General features: G+C 29.7%; 2 protein-coding genes and 1 long non-coding RNA gene across 3 annotated transcripts; all 3 read left to right on the top strand.

The window, feature by feature from the left end:
* Positions 1-297: 297 nt before the first annotated feature.
* Positions 298-4,496, top strand: LOC120067155 (vacuolar iron transporter 1-like). The gene is made up of 4 exons (XM_039018607.1): positions 298-639; positions 1,640-1,725; positions 1,859-1,973; positions 3,935-4,496. Exons 1-4 carry the CDS (start codon positions 398-400, stop codon positions 4,230-4,232), a joined length of 741 nt encoding a protein of 246 aa, XP_038874535.1. The 5' UTR covers positions 298-397; the 3' UTR covers positions 4,233-4,496.
* Positions 4,497-5,759: 1,263 nt separating this feature from the next.
* On the top strand, positions 5,760-8,913 carry LOC120067156 (vacuolar iron transporter 1-like). The gene is made up of 4 exons (XM_039018608.1): positions 5,760-6,281; positions 6,492-6,577; positions 7,408-7,522; positions 8,428-8,913. Exons 1-4 carry the CDS (start codon positions 6,049-6,051, stop codon positions 8,732-8,734), a joined length of 741 nt encoding a protein of 246 aa, XP_038874536.1. The 5' UTR covers positions 5,760-6,048; the 3' UTR covers positions 8,735-8,913.
* Positions 8,914-10,348: 1,435 nt separating this feature from the next.
* LOC120068205 lies at positions 10,349-11,374 on the top strand. Its single transcript, XR_005479126.1, has 3 exons — positions 10,349-10,806; positions 10,893-10,973; positions 11,049-11,374. It is a non-coding gene; the product is annotated as an uncharacterized LOC120068205 (long non-coding RNA).
* The last annotated feature ends 1,460 nt before the right edge of the window (positions 11,375-12,834 follow it).

Here is a 12,834-nt window from a genome sequence, read left to right as displayed (position 1 = left end):
GTCTTTCCATATATGAAAATATATCTTTGCAATTGTATTGTAATCTAGAATAAAATTTTGATACAATTTTTGTATATTTTTATTCTAATTTCGATTTTTATGTATTTGATTCAATTTTTCAATTATAATACAATTCGATACGTGACAAACTTTCTTTTCAAATTTTGTTGGTGGGATAAAAAAAAAAAAAAGTAGAATCCATTTGTTTGTTAGACAACTTTTCCTTCTCTCCCTTGTGAGAGAGGGAATTTCAACCTGACCTCTACACTTTTGGTACTATATAAATGTGGCCATATCTTTGCTTTTTCTTCACATCCCAATTGACCATTTTCCTTTGCTTTCTCTTCTTCACACCCAATTTTTGGGATCTAAAATTAAGCTTTGTGGTGATTCAACAATGGGAGAAGCTGCTGGTTTCACTGATCCAGAGAAGCAGAACCTTCTTCTTCATGATCATGAGGAGAAGCACTTCATGTCTAGTGAAGTTGTCCGCGACATCATCATTGGCGTCTCCGATGGCCTCACCGTCCCGTTTGCCCTCGCAGCTGGACTTTCTGGGGCCGACGTTACCTCTGGCATCATCCTCATTGCTGGAATTGCTGAAGTTGCTGCCGGAGCCATCTCCATGGGACTTGGCGGGTATATTACATCCCTTAAATAATTTTCGATCTCAAAAAAGGAGGATCATATCAATTATTTTGAAATTCTAGTTTCATAACCGAATTTGAAGTCTAGATTAAATATTTCTTCTTTTTTTTCCTACTTAACTTTTTTTATTTAAATATCTGTCTTTATTTTGGCTTTAATTTTTTTTTTTGTTAAAATTTCAAAAGTGATTTGAGAAGTAGATTGAAAGATGGTATTTTACTATATGAGGTTTTTTTTTTTTTTTTTAATGAATAGATAAAAAGAAAACAAGAAAACATTCTTAAAAAACATTTTAGTGGGTGATTAAAAAGAAAAAAGAAAAATTGCCACCCATCCATCCACCCACATAATAAAAAAGTAGAACTCTAGTCTAGCTAGCACATATGTTGATTCTTGAAGAGTCGAAATTAGTATTAATAATGTTTCAAAAGTTTGAAATCATATTATACTTGAAACTATTAATATTTGATTCCTTTCGTGGATATTATTGCGCAATGATATATAGAATCTTGGTAGATTGGAAAAGGAATAAAAAGAAAAAAACATTAAAATATTATTTTCGTCTTGTATTTACAAATTCATTTCATTTTACTATATGTACTTTAAAAAACTGTTCAAATTTAGTCTCAATATTTTCAATAAAATCTTAAGTTTAGTTCATGTATCTTAAACAAAAATTCAATCCTTTAAAGTTGAATTTTATTGAAAATTGGTTAAATAATAATCCACATAAAAAAATAATAAATATGACGTTGATAAAGTTTGTTTGTAAGATGTATTGAATGTACATGGACAAAAATGAAACAAAACATAAAGTATAAAGACTAAAATGGTATTTTAACAAAAAAAAAATCCTAAAATTTAAATATTTTCTACCATATTTTCCACATGAAAAAAAAAAAGAAAAGTCGCTATATTTTTTTGTTTCTTAAAGTACATATATATTATATAAAAGTTAAATGTAATGAAGTTTTATTGAATTGAAATGCAGATATCTTGCAGCTAAAAGTGAGGCCGATCATTACATGAGAGAACTAAAAAGGGAACAAGAAGAGGTCATTGAAGTACCAGACATAGGTAATTAATTTGGTCTTATCTGACTTTAATTCATATATTATATAGATGTTTGAGTACTTATACATGTATGTTTAATGATATTATTCCTTAATTTTGGATTAATATAGTTGAATTGTAAATTAATTTATTTCAGAGGCTGCTGAGGTGGCAGATATATTGTCACAGTATGGTGTTGAAGCCCATGAATATGGGCCTGTTGTTGCTGCTCTTAGAAGGAACCCTCAAGCATGGGTTGATTTCATGATGAAGTAAACTTTCCTTCTCACTTTTTTTTTTTTTTTTTGCTAAATCATAAAAATATTCTTTCAACTCTGCTTTTTATTTCAAAATTACCCATATTCTTTTAAAAATAGAAATATTATCCTTAACCTTTCATAAACTTTTTAAAATTATCATTCGAGTAGAAATCCCTTTTAAAATTTTAGACAATGAGGCCTAGAACGGTGTGACGATTCAAATTTTTACTCTAGGTCACTCCCACATCGTTTCAAGTCATTTTTGGTCCAAGGAGTTCGGAGGGCTGGAGTTATGTCTCTTGCTTGGTCTAAAGAGTTTATGAGTCTCACGACTAAAAAATACCAATTTTTGCCTTATTAACTCCTTACACAGTGAGCCCCAAGAGTTCACAAATCTCCAGATTTCACAACTCTATTCTTTACCCCAAATGTCCCATAAGTATAGGATAATATTGCAACTTTTGATAGAGTAGAAATATTTTTGAAATAAAGGGCAACGTTCCTTTTTATTTTAAAAATACTAAAACTCACAAGTATCATTATAATAACTATTGTTTTCTTGATCTCTTCTAAATGTTATACAATGAAAAAGAAAATACTTAATTACATCTCAGATTGCACATATATTTGTGCAGCCCACGAAATTGTCTAATAATAATTTATCACGTGATAAATTTTTCCTACTTCTTTTTTGAAATATTTTTAATTTTTTTGTGTGTGTAATAGACGTTAGTAGCCGATTAAGGTTTTGTAGATGTCTAAGAATAGAAAATATGGGAAAGTAAGATGTCTGAATGAGAATAGGATATCTGGGAATGTATTATACTTTTTATGCAATTATAAAGCATAAAATTAATAATAATTAATTTCAATAATTAATTTTCGTTTGTTAATTAATTTTTATTACATTTAATTATTAAATCAATTTTAAACCAATTAAATTTAACTAAATTTACCCACTCACCCTCCCATTTAATATATTTATTATCAATTAAATTTTTTATGTTGCACATTTATATTATTATTTTATTAAAAATACTGGTAATTAATTTAAGTATCTATTTTTTTCCTATAGTTTTGTTAATTGAAGAGTTAATTAACTAAATGTTTAATGTCAATTATAAGCCTTATATATACACAAAAGACGTTGATATAAACTAATTAATTTTAAATCATCAAACGATGTTTTTAATTTTTAAAAAATAACTATGATTATAGATTAAAACTAGAAGTACAAGTGTACAAGATTGTTTAATTAAAAAAATAACTTATTTTATTATTAGTTAATTAATTAATATTTCTAAAGACTAATTAATAATTTTCATAAATAATTTATGATGTTAATATATATGACCAATAGAAAGGGATTTAAGCAAATATAATTATGGTTATTCATATATTTTTTTAAAAAAATATTGTCATTTATATTAATTAATAATAATAGAATAAATTATTATATTAGCATTATTATTAATAAAATTAATTACATAGATTAATTATAAATTTAATTTAAACATGTTTATAAAAATTAAATAAATCAATCAAGATCAACAAAGAAGAAAAACAAATAAAATGAAAAGATAAAATGTAAGAGAAAAACCATTAGAAATAAAGAAAACCAATCTATTTGAGTGGTTATGAAAAACCTCCATGAATGGAAATATAAAATGCTTTGAAATAAGATATTCTCATTCCTAAGGTTAAAAACTTTCAAACATGGTGATAGAATATCATTTTCTATTCCCACCTCTTATTCTCATAAACCAAACGGGCCATTAGATGCATAGCAACGAGTGCATGTTGAAAATGCACCTAAATATTGCCTCAATGAAAAGTAGAATAGTAAATATACAAAGAAGAAAGCAAATAACGAAACAAATTAAATTAGGTTAAGGCTTGACTAAATTTACAAGTCAGATATATGTAATTTGGATGATTTGGAAACTAATAAAGAAAAAATTGTTTGGGTGCAGATTTGAATTGGGGTTGGAAAAGCCAGATCCAAAGAGGGCAGTAATAAGTGCATTAACAATAGCCATATCCTACATAATGGGAGGGTTGGTGCCCTTATCGCCATACATGGTGTTCCCTTCACCTGGAGAAGCTGTGATTGCTTCTGTAATCGTAACCATAATTGCATTGTTAATCTTCGGCTTTGCTAAGGGCTATTTCACTGGTAATCGTCCCGTCATGAGTGCCCTACAAACCGCCTTCATTGGAGCCATGGCTTCCGCTGCTGCTTTCCTCATTGCAAAGGCTTTTCGTACCTAAACTTAAATCGAGAAATTGCTTGATCTCGCTACCACAATATGACTGTCACTTGTCAAATTATTTGTCGCGTAGGAAGAAGTATAACTGGATATAGTCATGGATCGATCTAGTAGTTAGGGACCTAATGGTTCTTCAATTGTTATAGTTGCTTTTCATCATCTCTTTTGGATATGCGCACTTTTAGTGTAAATGTACTCGAATTTATCGAATCAACCTCTTATATTAACTAGCTAATCAAATATTCAAAACTCCCGCATTTTCTTACTTTTTTCTTTTAATATCCATGAGTATCACGCACATCTCGACTAATTTTATGAGTCAATCGGCCTAAACCTATAACATCTGGATGTCGAGAAAATATGTACATGTAGGATATTAAATCTCTAGGTAAGTGACTTCTCTGGATTGAACTTATCACCGCTTCATCCTTTATCAAATGTAGGTCTTTTATTTACCATCAAGCTAACCCATTTGCCATTTTTTTACAAATAAATTGAAAACTATTATGATTCTAGAATTTGTTTATAATTATATAAGTGTAATATTTCTTCAGAATTCCATAGTCCATCCTATGTATACAAGTCAACAATAAAGCTCCTCCATTTCATTTCCTCTATTTTCAACTTCAACCTAATAGTTTTAGCAATTACATCATTTTTAATTATAATATTAGGGCAAAAAATGGTAGAATACACGCACAGATATATATATAGACTAAACAAGTTTTAAACGAGATGCCAATTTTTACTAGTTTTATATTATTATTTTTCAGATTAGGTAGATTTTTCACCTCAGCTTCTAGGTTCTACTATTTATCGCAATGGAAATATTTCTAAATAAAGTAACAATCATTCAACGAGAAAAGTTTTTCATTAATTTTCTTTGGGAAATTACCTATTTAGATCATGGGTTTCTAATTTAGATTCTATTTTGTTGGTATATTTGAAAATGTTAAAACAATCATTAAGTCTTGAGTTTTTTTTTAATTTTTTTTTATTTAATCAATAAATTTCAAAACGTTATGATTTTATCCTTGAAATTTGAATTTTGTTTCAATTTGATCCCTAAGCTTCAACATTTTTTACATTTTTAACTCCATTTTTTTAAATTAAATATTCACTTTTAATTATTAACATCAATCTATAATAATTAATTAAAAATAATGATGAAGTAAAATTTTAAATTTAATTTTAAAAATGATAAAAAACAGTGAAACTTAATAGTTATAATTCTTTAAATAATTTTTAATTTTATTAACATAAATTAATACTAAAGACGAAAAAAGAGTATTCAGTTAAAAGAGTAAATATTAAAATATAGAACCAAATTAAATAAAACTCAAAAATAAAACATTTCAAAATTTATGGGTTAAATTGAAACAAAATTCAAAACTTAAAGATTGAATGTTTAGCATTTTGAAACTTAGGAATTAAATAAAAACTAAATCCAAAACCTAAGGGTCAAAAATGTATTTTTTTTTTAAAATGTTTTTTAAACAATTAAAAATAAAATTTTGAAACCAAATTTATAGGAAAATCAACTAGACCGGTTATAACTTGTAAGTAGCAAAATTCGTATTATTAAATACTAAATAAATATATTAAAATATTGAAATTTTATAATAAGGAGGGGAAAAAAAACGAAAGAAAAAAAAAAAGAATTAGAATTGACGTAAAGTTGGAATAAAGAATTGGGGGACAACAAAAAGCATAAACTTTTTTAAAACGCATTCCCACTTGGGTTGTATTCTCTTAATCATTTTCTTTTTCAAATCCATAAAGAAAGTAAAGAAAAAGCAAATCAAAACAAAACAAAAATGGCTGACCTTGATCGAACCAGAAACCAACTGCCTCTCCTCCAGCAGCACAAAGAGAAGCATTTCACCGCCGGCGAGATCGTCCGCGACATTATCATCGGCGTCTCCGACGGCCTCACCGTCCCTTTCGCTCTCGCCGCCGGCCTATCCGGTGCCAATGCTTCCTCTTCCATCGTCCTCACTGCCGGAATCGCCGAGGTCGCCGCCGGCGCTATCTCCATGGGACTCGGCGGGTACGAATCTCTACAAACCTGATTCTAAACATCTCTCCGATTGATTGTTGATTCTGACTCTGATTGGTTCAAGCGATTTCTAGGGCAGTCGCTTTGTGTTCTTTCAATTGAATGGGTCTATTACAGATTCCAAAATGGAAGGGAAATTGTTGCGTTGTGTGGATTGGATTATGAATTTGATTTAAGTAAAATGTTTGTAAAATTGAGCAGATACTTAGCGGCGAAAAGCGAGGCGGATCAGTACAAGAAGGAGCTGAGGAGAGAAGAAGAGGAAATCGTTTTAGTTCCTGATACTGGTTCGGATTCTTCTTCCATTATTTCCATTTTCCCCTTTCTTGTTAAAAAGCCATTTTCAGAAAAAGAAAAAGAAAAATGTAATGGGCCGATGGATTTGGGCCCTGATAAACTCAGGGCCCATATTTTTAGTTGGGCTTATGTAGTTATAGACATGGTTTTTATTTACTTTAAAAAAAAAACCTTGGCTAAATTTAAAAGAAAGAAAAAAAAAAAGAACATTACAATTTACAAGGTAGTTTTAGCCCTTAAAATTTAGAAATGGGAGTTTAGGGTTAAATTATAAATTAATAAACTCCCCTTCTAATTTTATACTTAATGTTAATGTTTTATATTTATGTCTTGTTTTATAACTATTTAGTATATGTTTCAGATTGATTTATAAATTATTAAAATCATTTTTGTCATGTTTAAAACTACTATTAAATATGACTTTAATCACTCAAAATATATTTAATATTTAATTTTACAATTTTAAATGAAACTTTCACTTAATCAAAAATGGTTTTAAAAATGGTTTTGAATAGTTAAAAGTGTATTTTACGGTGGTTTTATGAATGATAAGTGATTTTAAGCATTTGGGAACATTAGTTTTTAAAAATTATGTTCTCTAAATTTCTTTATATCATTAGTTCCATATCATGAATGGTTAATTATATGTCTCAAAAAAACCTATTGACGAATTAAGCTAATTTTAAGTTGACATCATAAATTATTAATTGAAAGTTTAATCCCCACTTCTAAAACCATTAAGATGAAAAAATTAGGGAGAGGGTAATCTTAGTTATAAGAGATGAAATGGGTTGAGTGGATGAGAGTTTTTGCAATGCAGAAGCTGCAGAAGTGGCAGATATTTTGGCCCAATATGGAATAGAACCACATGAATATGGGCCTGTTGTTAATTCTCTAAGGAAAAACCCCAAAGCTTGGGTTGATTTCATGATGAGGTATGATATTTAATTTCTTCAACTAATTTGAAAAAAAATATATATATATATATATTTTTAAAAAATAACTTCCAATTTTGAAATTTAGCTAAAGTTTCTATATGGGATTTTTAAACATTACAAATAAAACTAAAAAGAATTATAGTAAACTAGCACCAAAAATAGAAAATCAAAGAGAAATTTTTGTTGAACAACATCTCAAGTAAGTCAAAGAGGCAGTGTAAATTAGTTTTTTTTTTTTAAAATCAAAATACAAAATTAAAAACAAAAACATTCAAACCTTTCGTAACCATTTAGTTTTTGAGTTTTAAAGACCGTGCTTGTGACACTATTTTTCACTCATGATTTCATATTTCCTATATATATATTTGAACTCTCTTAGCCAATTTCCAAAACCAAAAACTACTTTTCAAAAACTACGATTTAGGATTTGTTTGGTAATAATTTGATTTTTGGTTTTTAGTTTTTAAAAATCAAGCCTATTTTCCCTCAATTTCTTACGATGATTTGCACCTTTCATAAATAAAAGAGTTGAATTCTTAGCCAAATTTAAAATAACATAAACAGTTTTTAAAAACTGTTTTTCTTTAATTTTCAAAATTTTGGCTTGGATTTTAAAAGCATCAGTAAAAAATACATACTGAAGCAACAATTTTAGAGGTAGAAAGGATGCTTATAGATTTAATTTTCAAAAACTAAAAATTAAAAACCAAATAGTTACCAAACGGAGCCTTAATTTTCAAAGTTTTGCTTTAATTTTGAAAACACTACTAAAATGTAGAGAATAAAACATAAAAACCAATAGATAAAAATATGGTTATAAACTTAATTTTAAAAACAAAATAGTTAACAAACGGATGCTAACATTTATCTTAAAAAATAACAAAACTTGTATTTGGAACTAGGTTTGAGCTAGGATTGGAAAAGCCAGAGCCAAAAAGAGCCATACAAAGTGCCCTAACAATTGCCATCTCCTACATCTTGGGAGGGTTAGTACCCTTAATTCCTTACATGTTTTTCCCAAAAGCCTCAGAGGCTGTTGTTGCATCTGTTGCCTTAACTTTGGTGGCACTCTTAGTTTTTGGCTACGCCAAGGGTTACTTTACCGGCAATAGACCCGTCACGAGCGCCATCCAAACCGCCCTCATCGGAGCCATAGCATCATCGGCCGCCTTTGGCATGGCCAAGGCTGTCCAACCGCGTCAACCCTAAGGGTTATTCATATATGTTGCATATATTATCAAAGTAATTTACTATCTTCAAGTATTGTGTATACATATAGAAATAAGAGCTCATAACTTATGAATATATGCATGTGTCTTGTACGTACACTGAAAAACCTTTCCGTAGATGATAATTTGTATTTGCATTCAAATGCAGAATAATGATCATTGATATTGGCTAAGGGCCTGTTTGAGATTGTTTTTAGAGGTTCAAAAGTAACTCTGAATTTTTTTTTAACTGTTTTATGTGTTAAATCATGCTGTTTTATGTTTTTTAAAAGCTATACCAATCTCAAACAGAGCCTAAATTCATTAGTGATTGACATCTAAAATGGTTAAAAAAAAAATCTTAAATTTCAAGATGTGTTTTTTGGGAATAGATATTGGAACTTCTTTCTTCAAGAAAAAAATAAATATATTAATTATCATTGAGTTATGTTCATATTAGTAATTTTAAAGTTCAGTCTACTCAGATGACAAGTCAAAAGACTAAATAAATTTTCACTGTAGAGCTCCAAAATTGAGTAATATACGTCAATAGTACAGTGAAATTAGAAGCCGTAGGTATTGAAAAACTTGATGCGAGTTTAAGACCTTACATGTGAACATCGAAGTCCTTTTCATAATGAAAAAACAAAAGATTATTAAACAAAAAGGAAAAAAGGAAAAAAAAAGATTGGCCAGTATTTGAAAATATTACGACAGAAAAGGGGAAGTTACTAAAATTTACCCTAAATTTTACTCCATGTGTTCCAAACTTTCAACTGGGGTACGCAAAGAACTTTGTTTCCTTCTAGGGGTGTGTAACATCTTCGTACGTTTAAAAAAATTATCTAATAATAATTTGTCACTCTGTCCAAAGTTTAGAAGTTAAAGTGTCGTATGGAAAATGACCTTTTGATTCAATAAACTTATTCTCGTATTAAATAATTTTAGTTCCACTAATATATAAAGTTGAGACTTTTGTACTATCCATATCTTAAAGAATATTTCAATAAATGAAAATTCCCTACTTAGATTAGCTATGGGTTGAAACCTATCTTTTGGTTCCTTTCACATTTCTTTTCATCAACACATTCTAATAAAGAAAAAAAAAAAGCTTTTTTAACCATAGATTTTGTATGTCCTGAGTTTTACTTAGACTAAGATTAATTATTTTGATATTTTTTGAATTTATTTCCTTAATTTTGGAATCTTTGAAAGCAAATTTGAGGATGATGGAAGGATTAATTGATTTATTTAGATTAATTTGTTGGAGATAATTAATTTGAATTTGTTCGAGAAAAGATTTAAAATTGTTGGATTAAATTTTTGATAAGATAAGAAATTTTAGATAGATTTGTTAAAGGAGTCGAGGTGTTTAGAATTCAAAATTCTGAAGGAATTAAAATTTAAGAAAGAAAAGAAAAAAAATATGGATTTAAAATTTTATCCTCTTTAATTTTGGAGTTTGATCCAAAATTACTTTGAAGTAATTTAGAGAAGTTAATTGGTTAATCAGAATTGAATTAATTAGATATTTGAGATTCGATGAAACGATTTATAGTTTGATTTATATATATATATATATATATGAACTACAACTTTAGTTAAAAATGGAAAAATAAAAAAGAGAAAAGAACTACAGCTTTAGTTTTTTTAGCGTGACCTAACCGTCAGATCCCCCATGTTCAACCTCACGCCAACAGACAAATCAGCGCCAACCAATACCGTAATTAGAACATTGCCGCCCACATCCAATTGATCGCCGCTATCATCGATCAGCACGTGTCGCCGCCGGTGAGACTCTCTCTCCCTCTCTCTCAGTTCTGTTTAGCCGCCGTTCACTGTCGGCCGCCCTTACACATGCCGACCGTTGTTCGCCGATCTCTGCGCCGATGTCATTGGGAGTCGTCGCTACCGCCGGAGATGATCGGGTTCCCGTGCAGCAGCGTCAAAGCTGGGTTTTCGTTGGTTCTAGCAAATTGAACAATCTTGAATCGCTTTACCCACTTCGTTTCAACATTCGAACTCAATTTCTTAAGCATTTGGAGCAAATTTCAGCAAGGGACTTAGTTTTTGGTAAGTTTTATGGGGATATTGTTTAACTTGTAAATACCAAGCCTTTAGCATGGATTTAATTTTACCCCTAACGTTTCGAATGTTAGATTAAAGATTTAGGCTGCTGTAAGTCGCTATCCAGCAGGTTCCAAGGAGTTCGATGATTTTCTTTCTGTCAAGTGATTAAGGTTTGTAAATTCTTTTAGATTGGTTTATGTTGGTGTAAGTTCGGTTTTTAACCCTTAATTGTGATTTATATGTAGATTCGGATCCTTGAGCATAGTGAAAAATTATTTTGGAGCAAACTATGTGTTGGGTTTCTTTCAAGTTTGCCAAAGTACAAAAGGAGATTTCACTTCAAGTATTATATTTGGGCTTAATTTCGAGGAAGGCGATACTATTACTGGAATGCCTTCGAGTCTAGCGAAAGTTAGATGTTTGTTTATGTACCTGTTCTATGCGATTAATTATGAAAGTATGTATGCCATGTGACTTATTATGAAATTATGAATGATTTGTTATGTAGATAATCTAGTGCATGAAAGTGATGTACTGAGGTCATTATTATGATATTATGCACGTTTTTCAAGATAGATTAGCATGATATTATTTTCAAGATTTTATGTGGGACTCATGCATATGTGAATTTTACATGAAATTATGAGTTTGGATGCGATCTCTTTTCCTTCACACAGTAATTGACAGCATGAAAGTGGTGCAAGTCTAAAGGCCCTAGAGTATGAAAATGATGTGCTGAGGTTGATATGTATAAAAGTGATACTTACCTAGAGGGGACTGGGGTGTACGAAAGAGGTGCTCGCTCGGTGGGCCATGTGTATACAAAAGAGGTATATACATAGCCATGTGTACGAAAGTGGTGCACATCCCAACATGCTTAGAGAAGACTTAAGGTGTATGAAAGTGATGCATGCTCAGAGGGTTCAATGTATATGAAAGAGATATACATCAGACCTGATTTGTGTGAAAGTGATGCACTGATAGATAAAACTAACATGTAGCGGAAGAAATCAAAATTAATAAGCACTCTAATTACATTTAATTTGAGATTTAAAGCATGCAGTGAAACTTTCATAAAAATAGGGTTACATACGAATACTACCTTTGATGTAAATCTTCAAATCGTTGGTCTTTAGCACGAAATCAACCTTCAAATGTTCAGTAGACCACCAAGAGGAGCTTCTCTACTATCCTCTAACTTGGATTAAGAGGTGGAATCTTAAATTGAGGTCAACTTGTTAAGGGATGAGGAGGGTTATTAGAGAGAAGAGTAGAATTTCAGCAAGAACTAAAAACTATTCCCTTGCCCACGAATTTCTTAGCTTATTTAACTATGAAGAACATACAAATTCTTCAGCTTCAACTCATTCACACCTCAAGGAGCTGAAGCTTAATGGGCTAGGTGTTTGGCTTGGAGGAAACCACTCCATTTGAAGATGCAAAATTGGAAAAATCCATTCGATAGTGGAGTTTTCCAATTTTTGCTTTTCAATTCTTTTTTTTTTTTAATTTTTAATTTTAATCTAAATCTCATTAAGACTAAAATTAAAAATAAAATCAAATATTAGAATTGAAAACAATTTATTTAAATAAATAATAATTTAATATCAAATATTAAATTAATCAAAAACCTAATTTATACATGAATCAAAAACCTAATTTATACATGAATCCTATTCAGGCAGTTCAATATTTGAATATTTCAATCTCTTCAATTTTGTTTAATTTCTACCAAATTAAACGTTTTGATTGTATCAAATACAATTCATTAAAACCCTATTTGAATTTGCACACTTCAAATTCAAAAACCCTAAATTTCAATTTTGAACATTTCAAATCGGCTCAATTCACTAATTCAAGATATAATTTTATGAGCTAGGAGAGGGACCTTATGGACCTATAGATCATGAGTTCCAACGATTTGAGATTAATTGAACTTTTTTACCAAATTAATCTATATTCGTTAACTATCAAGATACACCACTATAGCTCGATAGTTGCACTCTCTTCACTATAGATATATTTCTATCA

This window comes from Benincasa hispida, chromosome 12, assembly GCF_009727055.1.
Source record: "Benincasa hispida cultivar B227 chromosome 12, ASM972705v1, whole genome shotgun sequence".
Taxonomy (NCBI): Eukaryota; Viridiplantae; Streptophyta; class Magnoliopsida; order Cucurbitales; family Cucurbitaceae; genus Benincasa; species Benincasa hispida.
Note: the sequence above shows the minus strand (reverse complement) of the source record. Positions and strands in the feature narration are given on the sequence as shown.